General features: G+C 71.1%; 1 protein-coding gene across 1 annotated transcript in view; it reads left to right on the forward strand.

Moving 5' to 3' along the window:
* Positions 1-891: 891 nt before the first annotated feature.
* LOC126037979 (SCO-spondin-like) overlaps positions 892-13,497 on the forward strand; it is a 30,224-nt gene continuing 17,618 nt past the window's right edge. Inside the window, exons 1-38 of the mRNA XM_049798966.1 lie at positions 892-979; positions 1,133-1,345; positions 1,478-1,560; positions 1,677-1,847; positions 1,926-2,137; positions 2,408-2,510; positions 2,651-2,809; positions 2,943-3,028; positions 3,140-3,262; positions 3,347-3,509; positions 3,667-3,907; positions 4,125-4,263; positions 4,394-4,520; positions 4,656-4,828; positions 4,965-5,186; positions 5,289-5,454; positions 5,969-6,221; positions 6,688-6,868; positions 7,154-7,248; positions 7,324-7,580; positions 7,677-7,814; positions 7,906-8,108; positions 8,239-8,366; positions 8,478-8,587; positions 8,859-9,008; positions 9,128-9,221; positions 9,353-9,753; positions 9,976-10,206; positions 10,294-10,467; positions 10,662-10,898; positions 11,018-11,140; positions 11,258-11,349; positions 11,453-11,678; positions 12,305-12,457; positions 12,558-12,698; positions 12,816-13,001; positions 13,087-13,237; positions 13,306-13,465. Coding sequence (XP_049654923.1) covers positions 900-979; positions 1,133-1,345; positions 1,478-1,560; positions 1,677-1,847; positions 1,926-2,137; positions 2,408-2,510; positions 2,651-2,809; positions 2,943-3,028; positions 3,140-3,262; positions 3,347-3,509; positions 3,667-3,907; positions 4,125-4,263; positions 4,394-4,520; positions 4,656-4,828; positions 4,965-5,186; positions 5,289-5,454; positions 5,969-6,221; positions 6,688-6,868; positions 7,154-7,248; positions 7,324-7,580; positions 7,677-7,814; positions 7,906-8,108; positions 8,239-8,366; positions 8,478-8,587; positions 8,859-9,008; positions 9,128-9,221; positions 9,353-9,753; positions 9,976-10,206; positions 10,294-10,467; positions 10,662-10,898; positions 11,018-11,140; positions 11,258-11,349; positions 11,453-11,678; positions 12,305-12,457; positions 12,558-12,698; positions 12,816-13,001; positions 13,087-13,237; positions 13,306-13,465 — 6,345 coding nt within the window. The 5' untranslated portion in view covers positions 892-899. The remainder of the gene's footprint in view (positions 980-1,132; positions 1,346-1,477; positions 1,561-1,676; positions 1,848-1,925; positions 2,138-2,407; positions 2,511-2,650; positions 2,810-2,942; positions 3,029-3,139; positions 3,263-3,346; positions 3,510-3,666; positions 3,908-4,124; positions 4,264-4,393; positions 4,521-4,655; positions 4,829-4,964; positions 5,187-5,288; positions 5,455-5,968; positions 6,222-6,687; positions 6,869-7,153; positions 7,249-7,323; positions 7,581-7,676; positions 7,815-7,905; positions 8,109-8,238; positions 8,367-8,477; positions 8,588-8,858; positions 9,009-9,127; positions 9,222-9,352; positions 9,754-9,975; positions 10,207-10,293; positions 10,468-10,661; positions 10,899-11,017; positions 11,141-11,257; positions 11,350-11,452; positions 11,679-12,304; positions 12,458-12,557; positions 12,699-12,815; positions 13,002-13,086; positions 13,238-13,305; positions 13,466-13,497) is intronic.

Raw genomic sequence — 13,497 nt, forward strand, 5'->3', positions numbered from 1 at the left:
AGAGGGGGACATGACTGAGGGGTTGAAGGTGGGGGGGGGACACGGAGGGGACATGGGACAGGGACATGGGGACCCAGGGGGACACAACCGTGAGGATGGTGGCAGGCAGGGGGACGCAGGGGGGATGTGGGACGGGGAAACGGGAACGTGGAGGGACATGGCCGTGGGGATAGAGGAGGTGCGGCGTTCTGGGGGGGAATGAGCAGGACCAGGATATGGGGGTCACAGCACATCCGTGGCAGGGTCGGGGGGGCATGGCCGAGCTCAATCCTGGTCCATCTGTGCCGGGGGGGGGGACCAAGCGCTAATCCCGTGCTCCTGCTGGGATGTGCCGGATGCAGGATGTGGCCTCGCTGGGCAGAGTCGCCTGGGGGGCTCTGGATCCGGCCTCCCCGGCACAGTCTTGAGGGCTTTGCCCTGGAGACGGGGCGATAGGGGGTCCCACAGCAGGTCCCCCCCCAGCCGGCAGCTGGGCCCAATCACCGGCCCCACAGATGGCCCCGGCCAGCCAGTCCCACACCATAAAACCTGCAGCCCCTGGGGCGGCAGTGCCGGAGCCAGCTGGGACGGAGCTGGTGTCCGGGCGGCCCAAGGTAAGAGGGGCCAAGGTGGGGTGCGAGCCCCATCTTGGGGTGACCCCCTGTCCTGGGGGGCTGCCTGCAGCATCTGGGGATGTCCCCTGCCCTTGTCGCCATGTCCCCATCACTGCCATCGTGATGCCTTGCTCCCTGGTGGGATGGCACATGCCAGGCATCCCTAGTGTCGGGGAGTCCCCACGGGACTCCCCGACACCGGGGACACCCCCGGGGATGTGGCCATCTGGCTGCTCCACTGCTAACACTGGTGCTCCTCTGCCAAGGTGGCCAGTGCAGCGCAGCGTGCCCGGGGGACGGTGCGGCATGGCCGGGGTGCTGCGGGTGCCCGGTTGGGTCCTGGTCGCCCTGCTGCTCTGGGTGGCCAAGGCAGAAGCAGCCACCGGGTGAGTCCTCCGTGCCGGGGCCTGTGCCACGGCCCTGTGCTGATACCGAGATGGGGCATGGTGAGGGGATGCCAGCCCCAGCCCAGATTTGGGGGGGTGGGATGGGTGCCGGGGTGGGTGCTGGTGCCACAGGTGAATGAGGTGCCGTGGCAGGCGGTGGTGCGAGCGGACGGTGCAGGTGACGGCGGAGGAGGAGGTGACGCCGCGGCGTGAGGACACGGTGCCCTGTGCCAGCCTCTACCACTACAGTCTGGTGGGCTGGCGGATCGACCGGGACCGCATGCGCCAAGCCTATGGTGGGGACCGCGGTGAGCCCCACCACGACACCCAGCCCGGCTCCGGCACCCCCCTCTGCTACATCTACAGGTAAATGCTGGGGGGAAAGCGGGGTACACAGCACAGGGGTGATGCCGGGGTGGGGGGCAGGAGGGGGCACCCATCCCCATGCTGCGTGCCCCCTGGCCCACCCCTGATGCCGGGACTCCCCCCGCCCCGCAGGCCCCCGGAGACGCGTCCGGTGGTGTGGAACCGCACGGTACGTGCTTGCTGCCAGGGCTGGAGCGGACCCCACTGCACCGAAGGTAGGGGCTGGTGGTGAGGCGCAGTGGCACCGTCGTGCTGTCCCCACCACCTGGCACCCAGCTGGCGAGATGCCCGGTGCTCGCCGGTGGAGACGAAGCGTGTCCCTGTGCCGCAGGCGAAGGCTTGCTGGGGCGCTGCTACGGCACGTGGCAGTGCCAGGACGGCGCCGGCAGCCGCAACCTCTCTGCCATGAGCCTGGCCGAGTGCTGCCGGCACCCCTGGGGTCACAGCTGGAGGAACGGCTCCACCGCACCCTGCCTCGCCTGCACGCACCTGCCTCTCGCTGGTGGGTCCAGGGGTCCCAGGGGGAGCGTGGGGGGTCCCGCAGGGGCGTTTGCTGAGCAGCGTCACCTCCCCATGGCAGGAGAGGCGTCCCCCCAGCCGTCGCCTGCCGTGTCCCTGCGAGGAGCGGCTGCCCGGCACCGGGGCCCCTCGGCCAGCTGCCTCACCTGGGCCGGATCCCGGTACCGCACCTTTGACGGGAGGCACTTCCACTTCTCCGGCGAGTGCACCTACAGCCTGGCCGCTGCCGCTGACGGCACCTGGGCCGTCTCCATTGCTGCTGGCAATCCTCGGGTACTGGCTGCACCCGCGGTGGGGGGGTTTTGTGGGTGAGAGGAGGGGGAGCCTGGCCAGGGTCTCTGCTCCCCCCCATGGACAGTCGCTCTGGGGGCAGGGGGGGCTGTCGGTCTGTCCCCACGGCATGTCACATCCCTGTGGTGTGCCCCAGCGTGGTCACGGCATCCCTGGGCATCCGTGGCTGCCGGCAGCCACGGGGGTCCTGGTAGCCCTGGCACACACTGCAGGCAGCCGGACCCAGCCCTGGCTGATACCGCGCTGCCGCAGACGCTGCACATGACCTTTGGGATGGACACGGTGGCGGCCCGGGGCCGAAACATCTCCGTGAATGGTGTGGCAGTGCCGGAGGGACAGCCGTACCTGCACAACGGTGAGGGTGGTGGGAGACTCTGTCCCCTGCTGCCACTGATCCTGGGGTCCTGGGTCCTCATCCCATCCCCATCCCTGTCCCCATCCCCACCCTTGTCCCTGTGCCGTGCCGTGCCGAGCCACCCGCTGTGGTGCCGGCAGGGATCAGCGTCACGTGGCTGGGTGACTGGGTGGCCGTGGCGAGTGGGCTGGGCGTGCGGGTGACCTCGGATGGGCGCCAGGCGGTCACCGTGACGGTCGACGCCGAGCAGCGGGGCGGCACACGGGGGCTCTGCGGCCCCTACAATGATGACCCTGCCGGTAAGCATCACCTCACCGGTGATACCCTGCTGTTCCCGTGCTGGGGGTGCGGGGGAGACATGGTGCGGGGGCGACTGTGTCGGGGCCATGTGCCGTGTCCCCCCACCTGCCCCAGCCCTCCCTGTGCCCCCAGATGACTTCCTGCAGCCAGGGGGAGACGTGGCCCCCTTTGCTGCCAGCTTTGGCAACTCCTGGAAGATCCCAGATATCGGCTTGGAGGTACTGGGGCAGAGCTGGGTACTGGGGGGTGCTGGGGCTGCTGAATCCCATGTCAGGCTGCGGGTCCGTGGAGGGGCCACCCCGGTTCTGAGGGTCCCCCCCTGTGCTCAGCCCGCCTGCAGGGACGTGGCAGAGCTCAGCCTCGGCTGCATGGTGGGTGACACGGTGCGGCAAGCGGCCGAGGCCATCTGCGGGAAGCTGCTGGCTGAGCCCTTCCGCCAGTGCCACGGCGAGGTGAGTGGGTGCCCACTGCGGCGAGAGGCCGGGAGGTGCTGGGGGTGCCGGTCCCACCGCCCTCACCCACCACCCCTGCACCAGGTTGACCCCGGTGGTTTTTATGCGGCGTGCCTGGAGGTGCAGTGCCGGGAGGGAGATGCTGGGTCCTCACCGCCACCGGCCGTCTGTGACACCTTCGCCGCCTACGCGCGGGACTGTGCCCGGCACCAAACCTACGTCGACTGGCGCCAGCCGGCCTTCTGTGGTAGGGACCCGGGGGGGGGGGGTCTGGCACTGAGCCCCTTGCTGCGGGTCCCCCCACCACCACTGCGCTGGTGGCTCCTGCACCCCAAAGGCTCGTGTGTGCACCCCTCAGTCGGCGCTCAGCCCGCCGGTGCTGAGCGCGGTGTCTGTCCCGGCAGAGCGGCGGTGCGGTGCGGGGAAGCGGTTCTCGGACTGCGTCTCCTCCTGCCCCGCCAGCTGCGCGGCCGTGGGCAGCGCCGAGGAGGGGTCATGCCGCGAGGACTGCGCCGGTGGCTGCGAGTGTGCGCCGGGGCTCTACCAGGACGGGCGGCTCTGTGTCCCCCCGAGCGCCTGCCCTTGCCACCACCGCCGCCAGCGCTACGCCCCAGGCCAGAGCATCCGCCAGCGCTGCAACCAGTGGTGAGCAATGCCGAGGCACCAGGACCGAATCTTGCACAGGCAGGGCCAGATCCTGCACCCACAGGGGAATAAACCCTATGGATGGGCACGATGCCCATCGTACCCCATGTTTTGGGGTGGGGGGCAAGCGCCCGTGCATCCATGCCTGGTGCGGCAGGAGGTGCCGTGGCTGTGTTATCCCCCCTGGTGAGCCCGGTGTCCCCTCTTGTTCCCACAGCACGTGCCAGGGTGGGCACTGGCTCTGCAGCCAGGACCGGTGCCCGGGGGAGTGCGCGGTGCTGGGGGGCCGCCACTACGTCACCTTCGACCGCCGGCGCTTCTCCTTCCTGGGCGCCTGCGCCTACACCCTGGTGCAGGTGAGCGCGGTCCCTGCCGTGGCTGGGATGGTGGCCGTGGTGGTGGCCAGGGTGGTGGAGACCTGCCCTGGGGGGCTCTGCCCCGGGGACCCTGGCACAGGGGGGCTCAGTAGGGTCTCTGACTCCCCAGGACTTCGTGGAGGGGCAGCTGCTGATCACGGCCGAGCATGAGGCTTGCGATGGCCGCCGGCCCCTCAGCTGTCTCCGGTCCCTTTCCGTCAATGCCCGCCGGACCTCCGCCCGCCTCCGCGGCACAGGTGACCTGCGGGGACCGTCCCTGCGCCCCGGCGGGCTGGTGGATGCTGGCCTGGGGGCCGTGCCCTGATATCCCCACGGTGGTGGGTGCCAGCCCGGTAGCCGTGCCCTGACGTCCCCGTGCTCTCCTGGCGCAGGCGAGGTGACGGTGGACGGGCGGGAGGTGACGCTGCCCTTTGCCAGCACCGAGCTGAGCATCCGCCGGGCGTCCTCCTCCTTCCTGCTGCTCCAGACCTTCGGGGCCCATGTCCTCTGGGGGCTGGAGACCCCTGCCGCCTACATCACCCTCCAGCCTGCCTTCGCCGACAAGGTGAGCCCCAGTCCCCAGCTGTGCTGCACCACCATGGTGGTGCCTGGTGGTGGAACTGGGCTGGGATCCGGCGGGATGCATCCTGGCTACAGGGGGTCCTGCGGGCCCCATCCTGAGCTACATACCGGTGCGGCAGGTGCGGGGGCTCTGCGGCACCTACAACTGGAACCAGCAGGATGAGTTCACCACGCCGGCGGGCGACGTGGAGACCAGCATCACCGCCTTTGCCAACAAGTACCGGACGTCCGGCGACTGCCCCGTGCTCAGCCCATTCCCCCTCGAGCCCTGCGGTGCCTTCGCCGGCCGGCGGGAGCTCGCCGAGGCCGCCTGCGCCGTCCTGCATGGCCCTGCCTTCCAGGTGCCGAGCGGCCCCCGCCCCGGCTGAGCGCCAGCGTGGCCGGTGCCCGGCCGAGGTGCCGAGTGCCGGCGCCGCAGCCTGACGTGCCCCTCCCGCCCCCAGCCCTGCCACCAGGTCGTGGAGCCGGAGCCCTTCCTCCAGCTCTGCCTGCACGATGCCTGCGCCTGCCGGGGTGGGCAGCGCTGCCTGTGCCCGGTGCTGGCTGCCTACGCCTGGCAGTGCGCCCGGGAGGGAGCCGCGCTCTCCTGGAGGAACCAGAGCTTCTGCGGTGCGGGGCAGGGGGGCGGGATGGAAGGGATGGATAACGTGGGGTGGGGTGGGATGGGGATGGGGATGGGGATGGAGATGGGATGGGATGAGATGGGGATGAGATGGGGATGGGGATTGGGTGGGATGGGATGGGATGAGATGGGGATGGGGATGGGGATTGGGTGGGATGGGATGGGATGGGATGGGATGGGATGAGATGGGGATGTGGATTGGGTGGGATGGGATGGGGAGGGGACGGTGATGGGATGGAATGAGATGGGGATGGGGATGGGATGGGATGAGATGAGGATGGGGATGGGATGGGGGTGGGATGGGGATGGGATGGGATAGGATTAGGTGGGGATGGGATGGGGATGGATGGGATGGGACAGGATGAGGTGGGGATGGGATGGGGATGCTGCCACCACATGCCAGGGGACAGCGGGGAGGGCCGGGTGCTGGGGGTGCAGGCAGCAGGAAAGGGCAGAGCAGGGATGCTGCTCTCAGTGACCTCCCCGTATCCGTCCCCGCAGGCGTGCCGTGCAGCGGGGGGCAGCTGTACCTGGAGTGTGGCCGTCCCTGTGGCCAGACCTGCGCCGAGCTGCGCCTGGATGGGGGCAGCTCCTGCCCCGACCTGGACGGGCTCTGCATCCCTGGCTGCAACTGCCCTGCTGGGCTGGTGCTGGCCGAGGGCGGGCAGTGCGTCCCGCCAGCCGACTGCCCCTGCCGCCACGGCACCCAGCTCTACCCTCCCGGCAGCCAGATCCGCCGGGGCTGCAACGCCTGGTGCGTAGCCCAGCCGGTGCCTGAGGGGGTGGCAGGGACCGGACGGGGGACACAGGGGACGGCAAGGGCTGGGCAGGACGAGGGACACCGATCCAGTGCCGCAGGACGTGGCGGTGGCAGGAGACGTCTGATGAAATCCCCCTACGGCCCGTTTGGGACGGCACCGCGGGATAGGTGGCTTTCATTGACCGTCCCTGCCACGGGGCGCCGGTGCTACCGACAAAGAGCCTGTCTCCGGCCCCCCCAGCATGGCTGGCGGGGGGGATCCATCCCTGAGGTGGTGATGTGGAGCCCAGGGCATGTCTGCTGGGAAGTGGGCTTTGGGTGGGATGGGGTGGGATGGGATGGAGATGGCGATGGGTGGGATGGGGATGGGGATGCCAGGACCCTGGCGTGGGGCCAGCTGGGGGCTCCCCAGGCCTGGAGGGTGCTGGGGGGCTGCCCTCACCATGTCCCCTCCCCGCAGCATCTGTGCCGGCGGGTCCTGGCGCTGTGCCGAAGCCCCCTGCCCTGTGGCCGCCCTCTGCCCTGGGGGACTGGTTCATGCCCCGGGGTCCTGCCTGCGCCGCTGCGATGGTGCCGAGCCCAATGGCACCTGTGCCGGCATCGCTGACGGCTGCGTCTGCCCTCCTGGCACCGTATTCCTGGTATGTGACCCCCTCCCTGGGGGAGGAAGTCCTAGGGGGCTAGGGGAGCTGGGGCATCAGGGGGCTGGGGAAGTGGGGGGGTCAGGGGACCTGGGCATGGGGGACCAGGGGCTGGGGGGTCCAGGGGACGTGGGCCATCGGGGATGTGGGGTGTGGGGGGCTGATGAGGGGTACTGGGGGGTCCCAGCCCCTCTGCTGGTGCCTGTCCAGAGCCCCCCATGCTGCAGGGGTGCTGTCAGTCCCCTCTCCCCACCTCACTGGATGGGGGGGGTCTCGCATCGGCAGGACGGGCGCTGCGTGTCCCCAGAGGAGTGTCCCTGCCACCACGGCGGGCGGCTGTACTGGCCCAACGACACCATCGTCTGGGACTGCAACACCTGGTGAGACCCCCCCTCCCCAGACCCACACCCCGGGGATGCCGTGGCTGCACCAGCACTCAGCTCTGTCCCCCGCAGCGTGTGCCGGCAGCAGCGCTGGCATTGCGGCCGGGAGGAGTGCGCGGGGACCTGTGTGGCCACAGGGGACCCCCACTACGTCACCTTCGACGGGCGAGCCTTCTCCTTCCCAGGGGACTGCGAGTACCTGCTGGCGCGCGAGACCACCGGCCTCTTCACCGTCACCGCCGAGAACGTCCCCTGTGGCACCAGCGGTGTCACCTGCACCAAATCGGTGGTGGTGGTGATGGGCAACACCGTGGTGCACATGCTGCGGGGTGAGGGGACGGGGCGGGGATGCAGGGACGGGTCCCCCATGGGGACAGGGATGTGCTGGGAGTCACCGCCCCTGACAGCCCACCCTGTCCCGGCAGGGAGGGACGTGACAGTGAACGGGGTCTCGGTTCGACCCCCCAAAATCTACAGCGGGACCGGGCTGACGCTAGAGCGCGCCGGCCTCTTCCTCCTCCTCCTCCTCTCCCGCCTGGGGCTGGCGGTGCTCTGGGACGGAGGTGAGACCTGCTGGGAGGGCTCGGGGGGTCCCCAGGGCCAGCCGTGCCACGGTGGGCCGCTGGTGCCAAGCGCCATGCTGTGCTACCCCAGGCACGAGGGTGTACGTCCGGCTGGAGCCGCAGCACCGGGGCCGCGTGGTCGGGCTCTGCGGGAACTTTGATGGCGACGCCGAGAACGATTTTGCCAGCCGGCAAGGGGTGCTGGAGCCCACCGCCGACCTCTTTGGCAACTCCTGGCGCCTCAGCCTGCTCTGCCCCGAGGTCGACAGCGCCGACGCTTGGCACCCCTGCACCGTATGGATGGGGACAGGGATGGGGAACTGGGGCAGCTGCGCGGGGACGGTGGTGGGGAGCAGGTGGGGGGGCAGCCCCAGCGCCTGGCTGGCCAAGGGATGGCATCTGACAGCAGTGCTGGCCCCCCCAGGAGAGCCCCCACCGGGCGACGTGGGCCCGCAGGCGCTGCAGCGTCCTCCGGCAGCGGCTCTTCGCACCGTGCCACGACGCGGTGCCGTGCCAGCGCTTCTACGACTGGTGCGTCTTCGATGCCTGCGGGTAAGTGCTGAGTCAGCAGCGGGCAGGGGGTCCCCAAACCGGGGTGGGTGGGGGGTCCCACCACCACCATCCCACCGGCTTGGGCACCGACCCGCCGCGCTCTGCTGGCAGCTGCGACTCCGGGGGGGACTGCGAGTGCCTGTGCACGGCCATCGCCACCTACGCTGAGGAGTGTGGCCGGCGCGGCATCCACATCCGATGGAGGAGCCAGGAGCTGTGCCGTGAGTCACCGTCCCCATCCCTGTGGGCTCTGGTCAAGGCTGGGGGTCGGTTTTTGGGGGGGTCCAGGCTGGGGGCTGGGCTGCGCCCCCCACGGGCTGTGCTGGGGTCTGGGTTTGGTCCCGTGGCTGATCCAGATGTGTGATGGGGCTGGGGGGGGGTGTGGGATCCGGGGCTGGCGGGGGGGGAAGAGCCCCCTGCATGGGGAGGGAGCGGGACCAGGCAGCTGTGAGGTAGGGGGGGTCCCTGCCCTGCCCGACCCCTTGTCTCCAGCTCTGCAGTGCGACGGGGGACTGGAATACAACGCCTGCGGCCCCCCCTGCCCCCCCACCTGCCGCAGCCTCGGTCGGGAGCCCCCCGAGCACTGCCAGAGCCTGTCCTGCCTGGAGGGCTGCTTCTGCCCCACGGGGAGGGTCCTGCACGGTGAGACCTGGCGATGGTATGGGCCTGGCATGGGGATGGCATGGGGCTGGTTTGGGGCTGGAGCGGGGCCAGCGTGGGGCTGGCATGGGGCTGACACCTCCTACCCTCTCCGCTGGCAGATGGTGGCTGCATCGAGCCCACCGAGTGCCCGTGTTTCTGGGATGGCTTTGCCTTCCCGGCCGGTGCCATGGTGCAGCAGGGCTGCAAGAACTGGTGAGTCTCCCCGCCTGGTGCAGCACCGGGCTGGCACAGCCATCCAGCACCTGCCAGCAGCCGGGATACCGGGATGGTGATGCCAGGATGGTGGGGAGCACCCCAGGGCTGAGCCATCCCCATCCCCACAGCACGTGCGCGGCGGGTCGATGGCATTGCCCGTCCTCACCGGAGCCGTGCCCGTCCGAGCCGCGTTGCGCCGAGTGGGAGTTTGCCTGCCGCGCCGACGGGCGTTGCGTGCCGGGCGCCTGGGTCTGTGACAACGAGGAGGACTGCGGGGACGGCTCGGATGAAGTCTGCGCCCCGCGCTGTGCCCCGCACCAGCACCGCTGCGCCGGCGGGCAGTGCCTGGCCTGGGGTGCCCGCTGCGACGGCGTGCCCGACTGCCCCGACGGCTCCGACGAGGACGGCTGCCCCCGCTCCACCTGCACCCCCCCCGAGTTTGGCTGTGCCAGCGGCCGCTGCCTCCCCCCGGGACGCGTCTGCGACGGAGAGCTGGACTGCGGCTTCGCCGACGACTCGGATGAAGCAGGCGAGTGGCCCCACGACCCCCCACGGCTGCGCCCAGGGGTGCCGGGGTAGGGGGGGGGCGTTGCGAGGGTCCCGGGTCCCAGAGCAGTGGGGTGCAGGAGGGGGCTGCAAGCAGGCTGTGCCCCGTAGCAGCAGGGCCTGTGCCCCATGGCGGAGGTCCCTGAGCCCCCTGACCCTGGGCGTCTATGCGCCACGGCGGGGTCCCTGACCGCTGCCACTGCAGGCTGCAGCCCGAGCTGCGAGGCGGGCGAGTTCCGCTGCGCGTTGGGCCGGTGCGTGCCGTACCCTCACCGCTGCGACGGCCATGACGACTGCGGTGACTTCAGCGATGAACGCGGCTGCGTCTGCCCGCCCGGCCACTTCCAGTGTCCCGATGGCCAGTGCCTGCCCCCATCCACCGTCTGCGATGGCCACCACGACTGTGCCAATGGCACCGACGAGGCTTTCTGCCCAGGTGAGGGGCCACAGGGCTCAGCCCCTGCCGCCAGGACCCCCTGCCCGTGCCGGCATCGCCCCATGGGACTGTGTGTCCCCCCCCCAGACCGGGTGACCTGCGCCCCCGGGCAGCTGCCCTGCCCTGACGGCTCCTGCATTGGCGAGGCCACGGTCTGCGACGGCCACCACGACTGCCGGGATGGCTGGGACGAGAGCCCGACGGGGTGTGCGGCGGCACTGGCCGCTGCCGTGCTCACCACCCCCGCCAACGCCTCAGCAGGTGAGGGGCGGCGATGCTGTGGGGCGGCCAGACTCCCCACGTGGCTCTCTGCTGCCCTGCCCCATAGCCCCGGTGCCGGCACGGGGGAGGTTTGCCCGGATCGCCGTGTTCTGTGCTGGGATGGCACCTGGTGGGGATGGGGGTGCGACGGGCACCGCTGGGCTGGGCACCCCACGGTGACCCGCTGCCCCCAGTGCCGGCGTGTGGCCCCTACGCCTTCGCCTGCGGGAGCGGGGAGTGCACGCCGCGGGGCTGGCTCTGTGACGGCGAAGCCGACTGCCGCGACGGCAGCGACGAGCTGGGCTGTGCCGGTGGCTGTGAGCCTGGACACTTCCCCTGTGCCCACGGCACCGACTGCGTCCCGTATGGCCACCTCTGCGACGGTGTCCCCCACTGCCACGACCGCTCCGACGAAAGCACCGACCGCTGTGGTGAGCTGTGGTCAGGGTCTCCCCCAGCGTCCCTCTCCCCAGTGACACCCAGCATGGTGGGATGCTCTTGGGGGTCCCCCCACAGCGTCGCACCTGATGGTGCTCTGGCCCCGTCGCAGGCTCAACCGCCATCCCGCCGTGTCTGGGGCACTTTGCCTGCGACAATGGCCTGTGCCTCAACACATCAAGGGTCTGCGACGGTGCCACCGACTGTCCCCAGGGCGAGGACGAGCTGGCTTGTGGTGAGGGGCTCCCCGGCAAGGGAGGTGGGGGGTGGCGGGGGGCTGCAGCCTGACAGCTCCTGGGGTTGCGGCTGGAAACGGCCACCCCGCCACGGCCACCCCCTGTCCCCTCCCCAGAAAGCCACGTCCCCACCGGTGGGAGCAACCGGACGGGGGGACCCTGCGCCGAATACACCTGCGGTGAGGATGAGTGTGTCACCTTCCAGCAGGTATGGGGGCTGTGGGGGACGCCCGCCCCTCCCGGTGCCACCATGGGGTCCCTACGGTGCTGCCCCGCCGCCTCCCCGGCTCAGCATCGCGCCGGTGCCGCAGGTGTGCGACGGGGTGCCGGACTGCGGGGCCGGGGGGGAACCACCCCAGGATGAGCAGGACTGCGGGGTCTGGGGGACCTGGGGGCCCTGGGGCGCCTGTACCCGCTCCTGCGGCCCCGGCTTGCAGCAGCGCACGCGGGGCTGCCATCAGCACCGACCCGGCGTGCTGCACCGGTGCCGCGGTCAGGCTGCGCAGGAGCAGCAGTGCTTCAGCATCGCCTGTCCCGGTGAGTGGGACTGCCGGCAGGGATGGGGGGTCAGGGGGTGGGGGCCGGCACGGGGGTTTGGGGGGGGTCCCACCGCTGGCGATGCCCGTGGAGTCCGGGGGGACCCCATGGCTGGGGTGCCTGCGGGATTTGGGGGTTCCCATGGTTGGGGCTACCCAGGGGAGTTGGGGGTTCCCGTGGCTGGGGAGATTTTGGGATCCCTATGGCTGAGGCTGCATGGGGAATTTGGGGGTTCCCATGGCTGGGGCTGCCCAGCAGGTTTGGGGGTTCCCAAGGGGGTTCCCAATCCCCCCCCCCGGGACACCCCAATACTCCCTTATAGCATCCTGATATGCCCCTAGATGACCCCAATCCCCTTTGGGACACCCTAGTACCCCCCAGGGCACCCCAATACCCCCCCTCTAAGACCCCAATATCTCTTCAGAGCATCCCAGTACTACCCTAGATCACCCCAATGGGCTGCCCAAGGGGTCCGGGGTGTTCCCGTGGCCAGGGCTGCCGGGGCAGGAGCGGGGCCCCCCCACACAGGTCAGGGCTGGCCGTGGCCCTGGGGTGCCAGGGGGTGCACGGGCAGGGGGCTGCGGGCAGGGGCTGCCCACCCTCACTCCTCTCCCTCCTGCCCGCAGTGGACGGCGCCTGGAGCGAGTGGGCGACCTGGTCCAACTGCACGGGGGGCTGCGGTGGGGTGCGGCTGCGGCGGCGGGACTGCCGGCCCCCCGAGAACGGTGGCCGCCACTGCACTGAGCTGCCTGGCTCGTCCCCCGCCGCCCTCGAAATGGGTGGGTGACAGCGGGGTGGGGGGGGGCTCTGGGGGACCGGGGGGTCCCGGTGAGATGGGTGGGCTCCGGGGGGTGGCTGACCCCGCTCCTCCCGCCCCAGGTGCCTGCGAGCCAGGGGGCTGCCCCAACGCCTCCGCCTGCCCCGGGGGGCTGTGGCCCCGGTCCTGTGCCCCCTGCCCCGCGTCCTGCACCGACCTCGCCGCCGGTGCCAAGTGCCGGCAGGACCGACCCTGCAGCCCAGGTGAGGTGGAGGGGACAACGATGGGGGGACCTGCGGAGACCTCGGGGACCCTTCGCCTTGGAGTGGACAAGAGGCCAGCCGCAGCGCACCCACCCACCCACTCACCCCCCGTGGCAGGGTGCTGGTGCGCGGCGGGGCTGGTGCTGGATGCCGGCAGCGGCCGGTGCGTGCGCCCGCGGGAGTGCCCCTGCCAGGTTGGGGGGCTGCGGTACCGGCCAGGGCAGCCGGTGAAGGTGAACTGCCGCCTCTGCACCTGCCTGGACGGGCAACTGCGGCGCTGCCGCCAAAACCCCGACTGTACCGGTGGGTCCTGGCACGTGGCGGCATCGCGACGGCAGGGAGGGACCGGCGGGACCCCCGCTGACCTGGTGCCCCCCATTGCTGGCAGTGCACTGCGGCTGGTCGGCGTGGTCGGCGTGGGGCGAGTGCCCGGGTCCCTGCGGCTCCCAGAGCGTCCAGTGGTCCTTCCGCAGCCCCACCAACCCCAGCCGGCGCGGCAGCGGCCGGCACTGCCGCGGCATCTACCGCAAGGCCCGCAGGTGAGGTGGCAGGCACCGGGGGTGGCGAGCGGGCGGGTGGGCTCCCCGACAACCTCCCCTCTCCGCAGGTGCCAGACGGCGCCGTGCCGGCAGTGCCAGTACCAGGGCCGGCGGCGCGTGCCGGGGGAACGCTGGCGCGGGGGGCCCTGCCACGTCTGCCAGTGCCTGCCCAGCCTGGCCGTCCGCTGCTCGCCCTACTGCTTCCACCGTGCTGCCGGCTGCCCCCAGGTGAGGGCTGGGGGTGCTGGTGCATCCCCGGG

Source organism: Accipiter gentilis, chromosome 4, assembly GCF_929443795.1.
Source record: "Accipiter gentilis chromosome 4, bAccGen1.1, whole genome shotgun sequence".
Lineage (NCBI taxonomy): Eukaryota > Metazoa > Chordata > Aves > Accipitriformes > Accipitridae > Astur > Astur gentilis.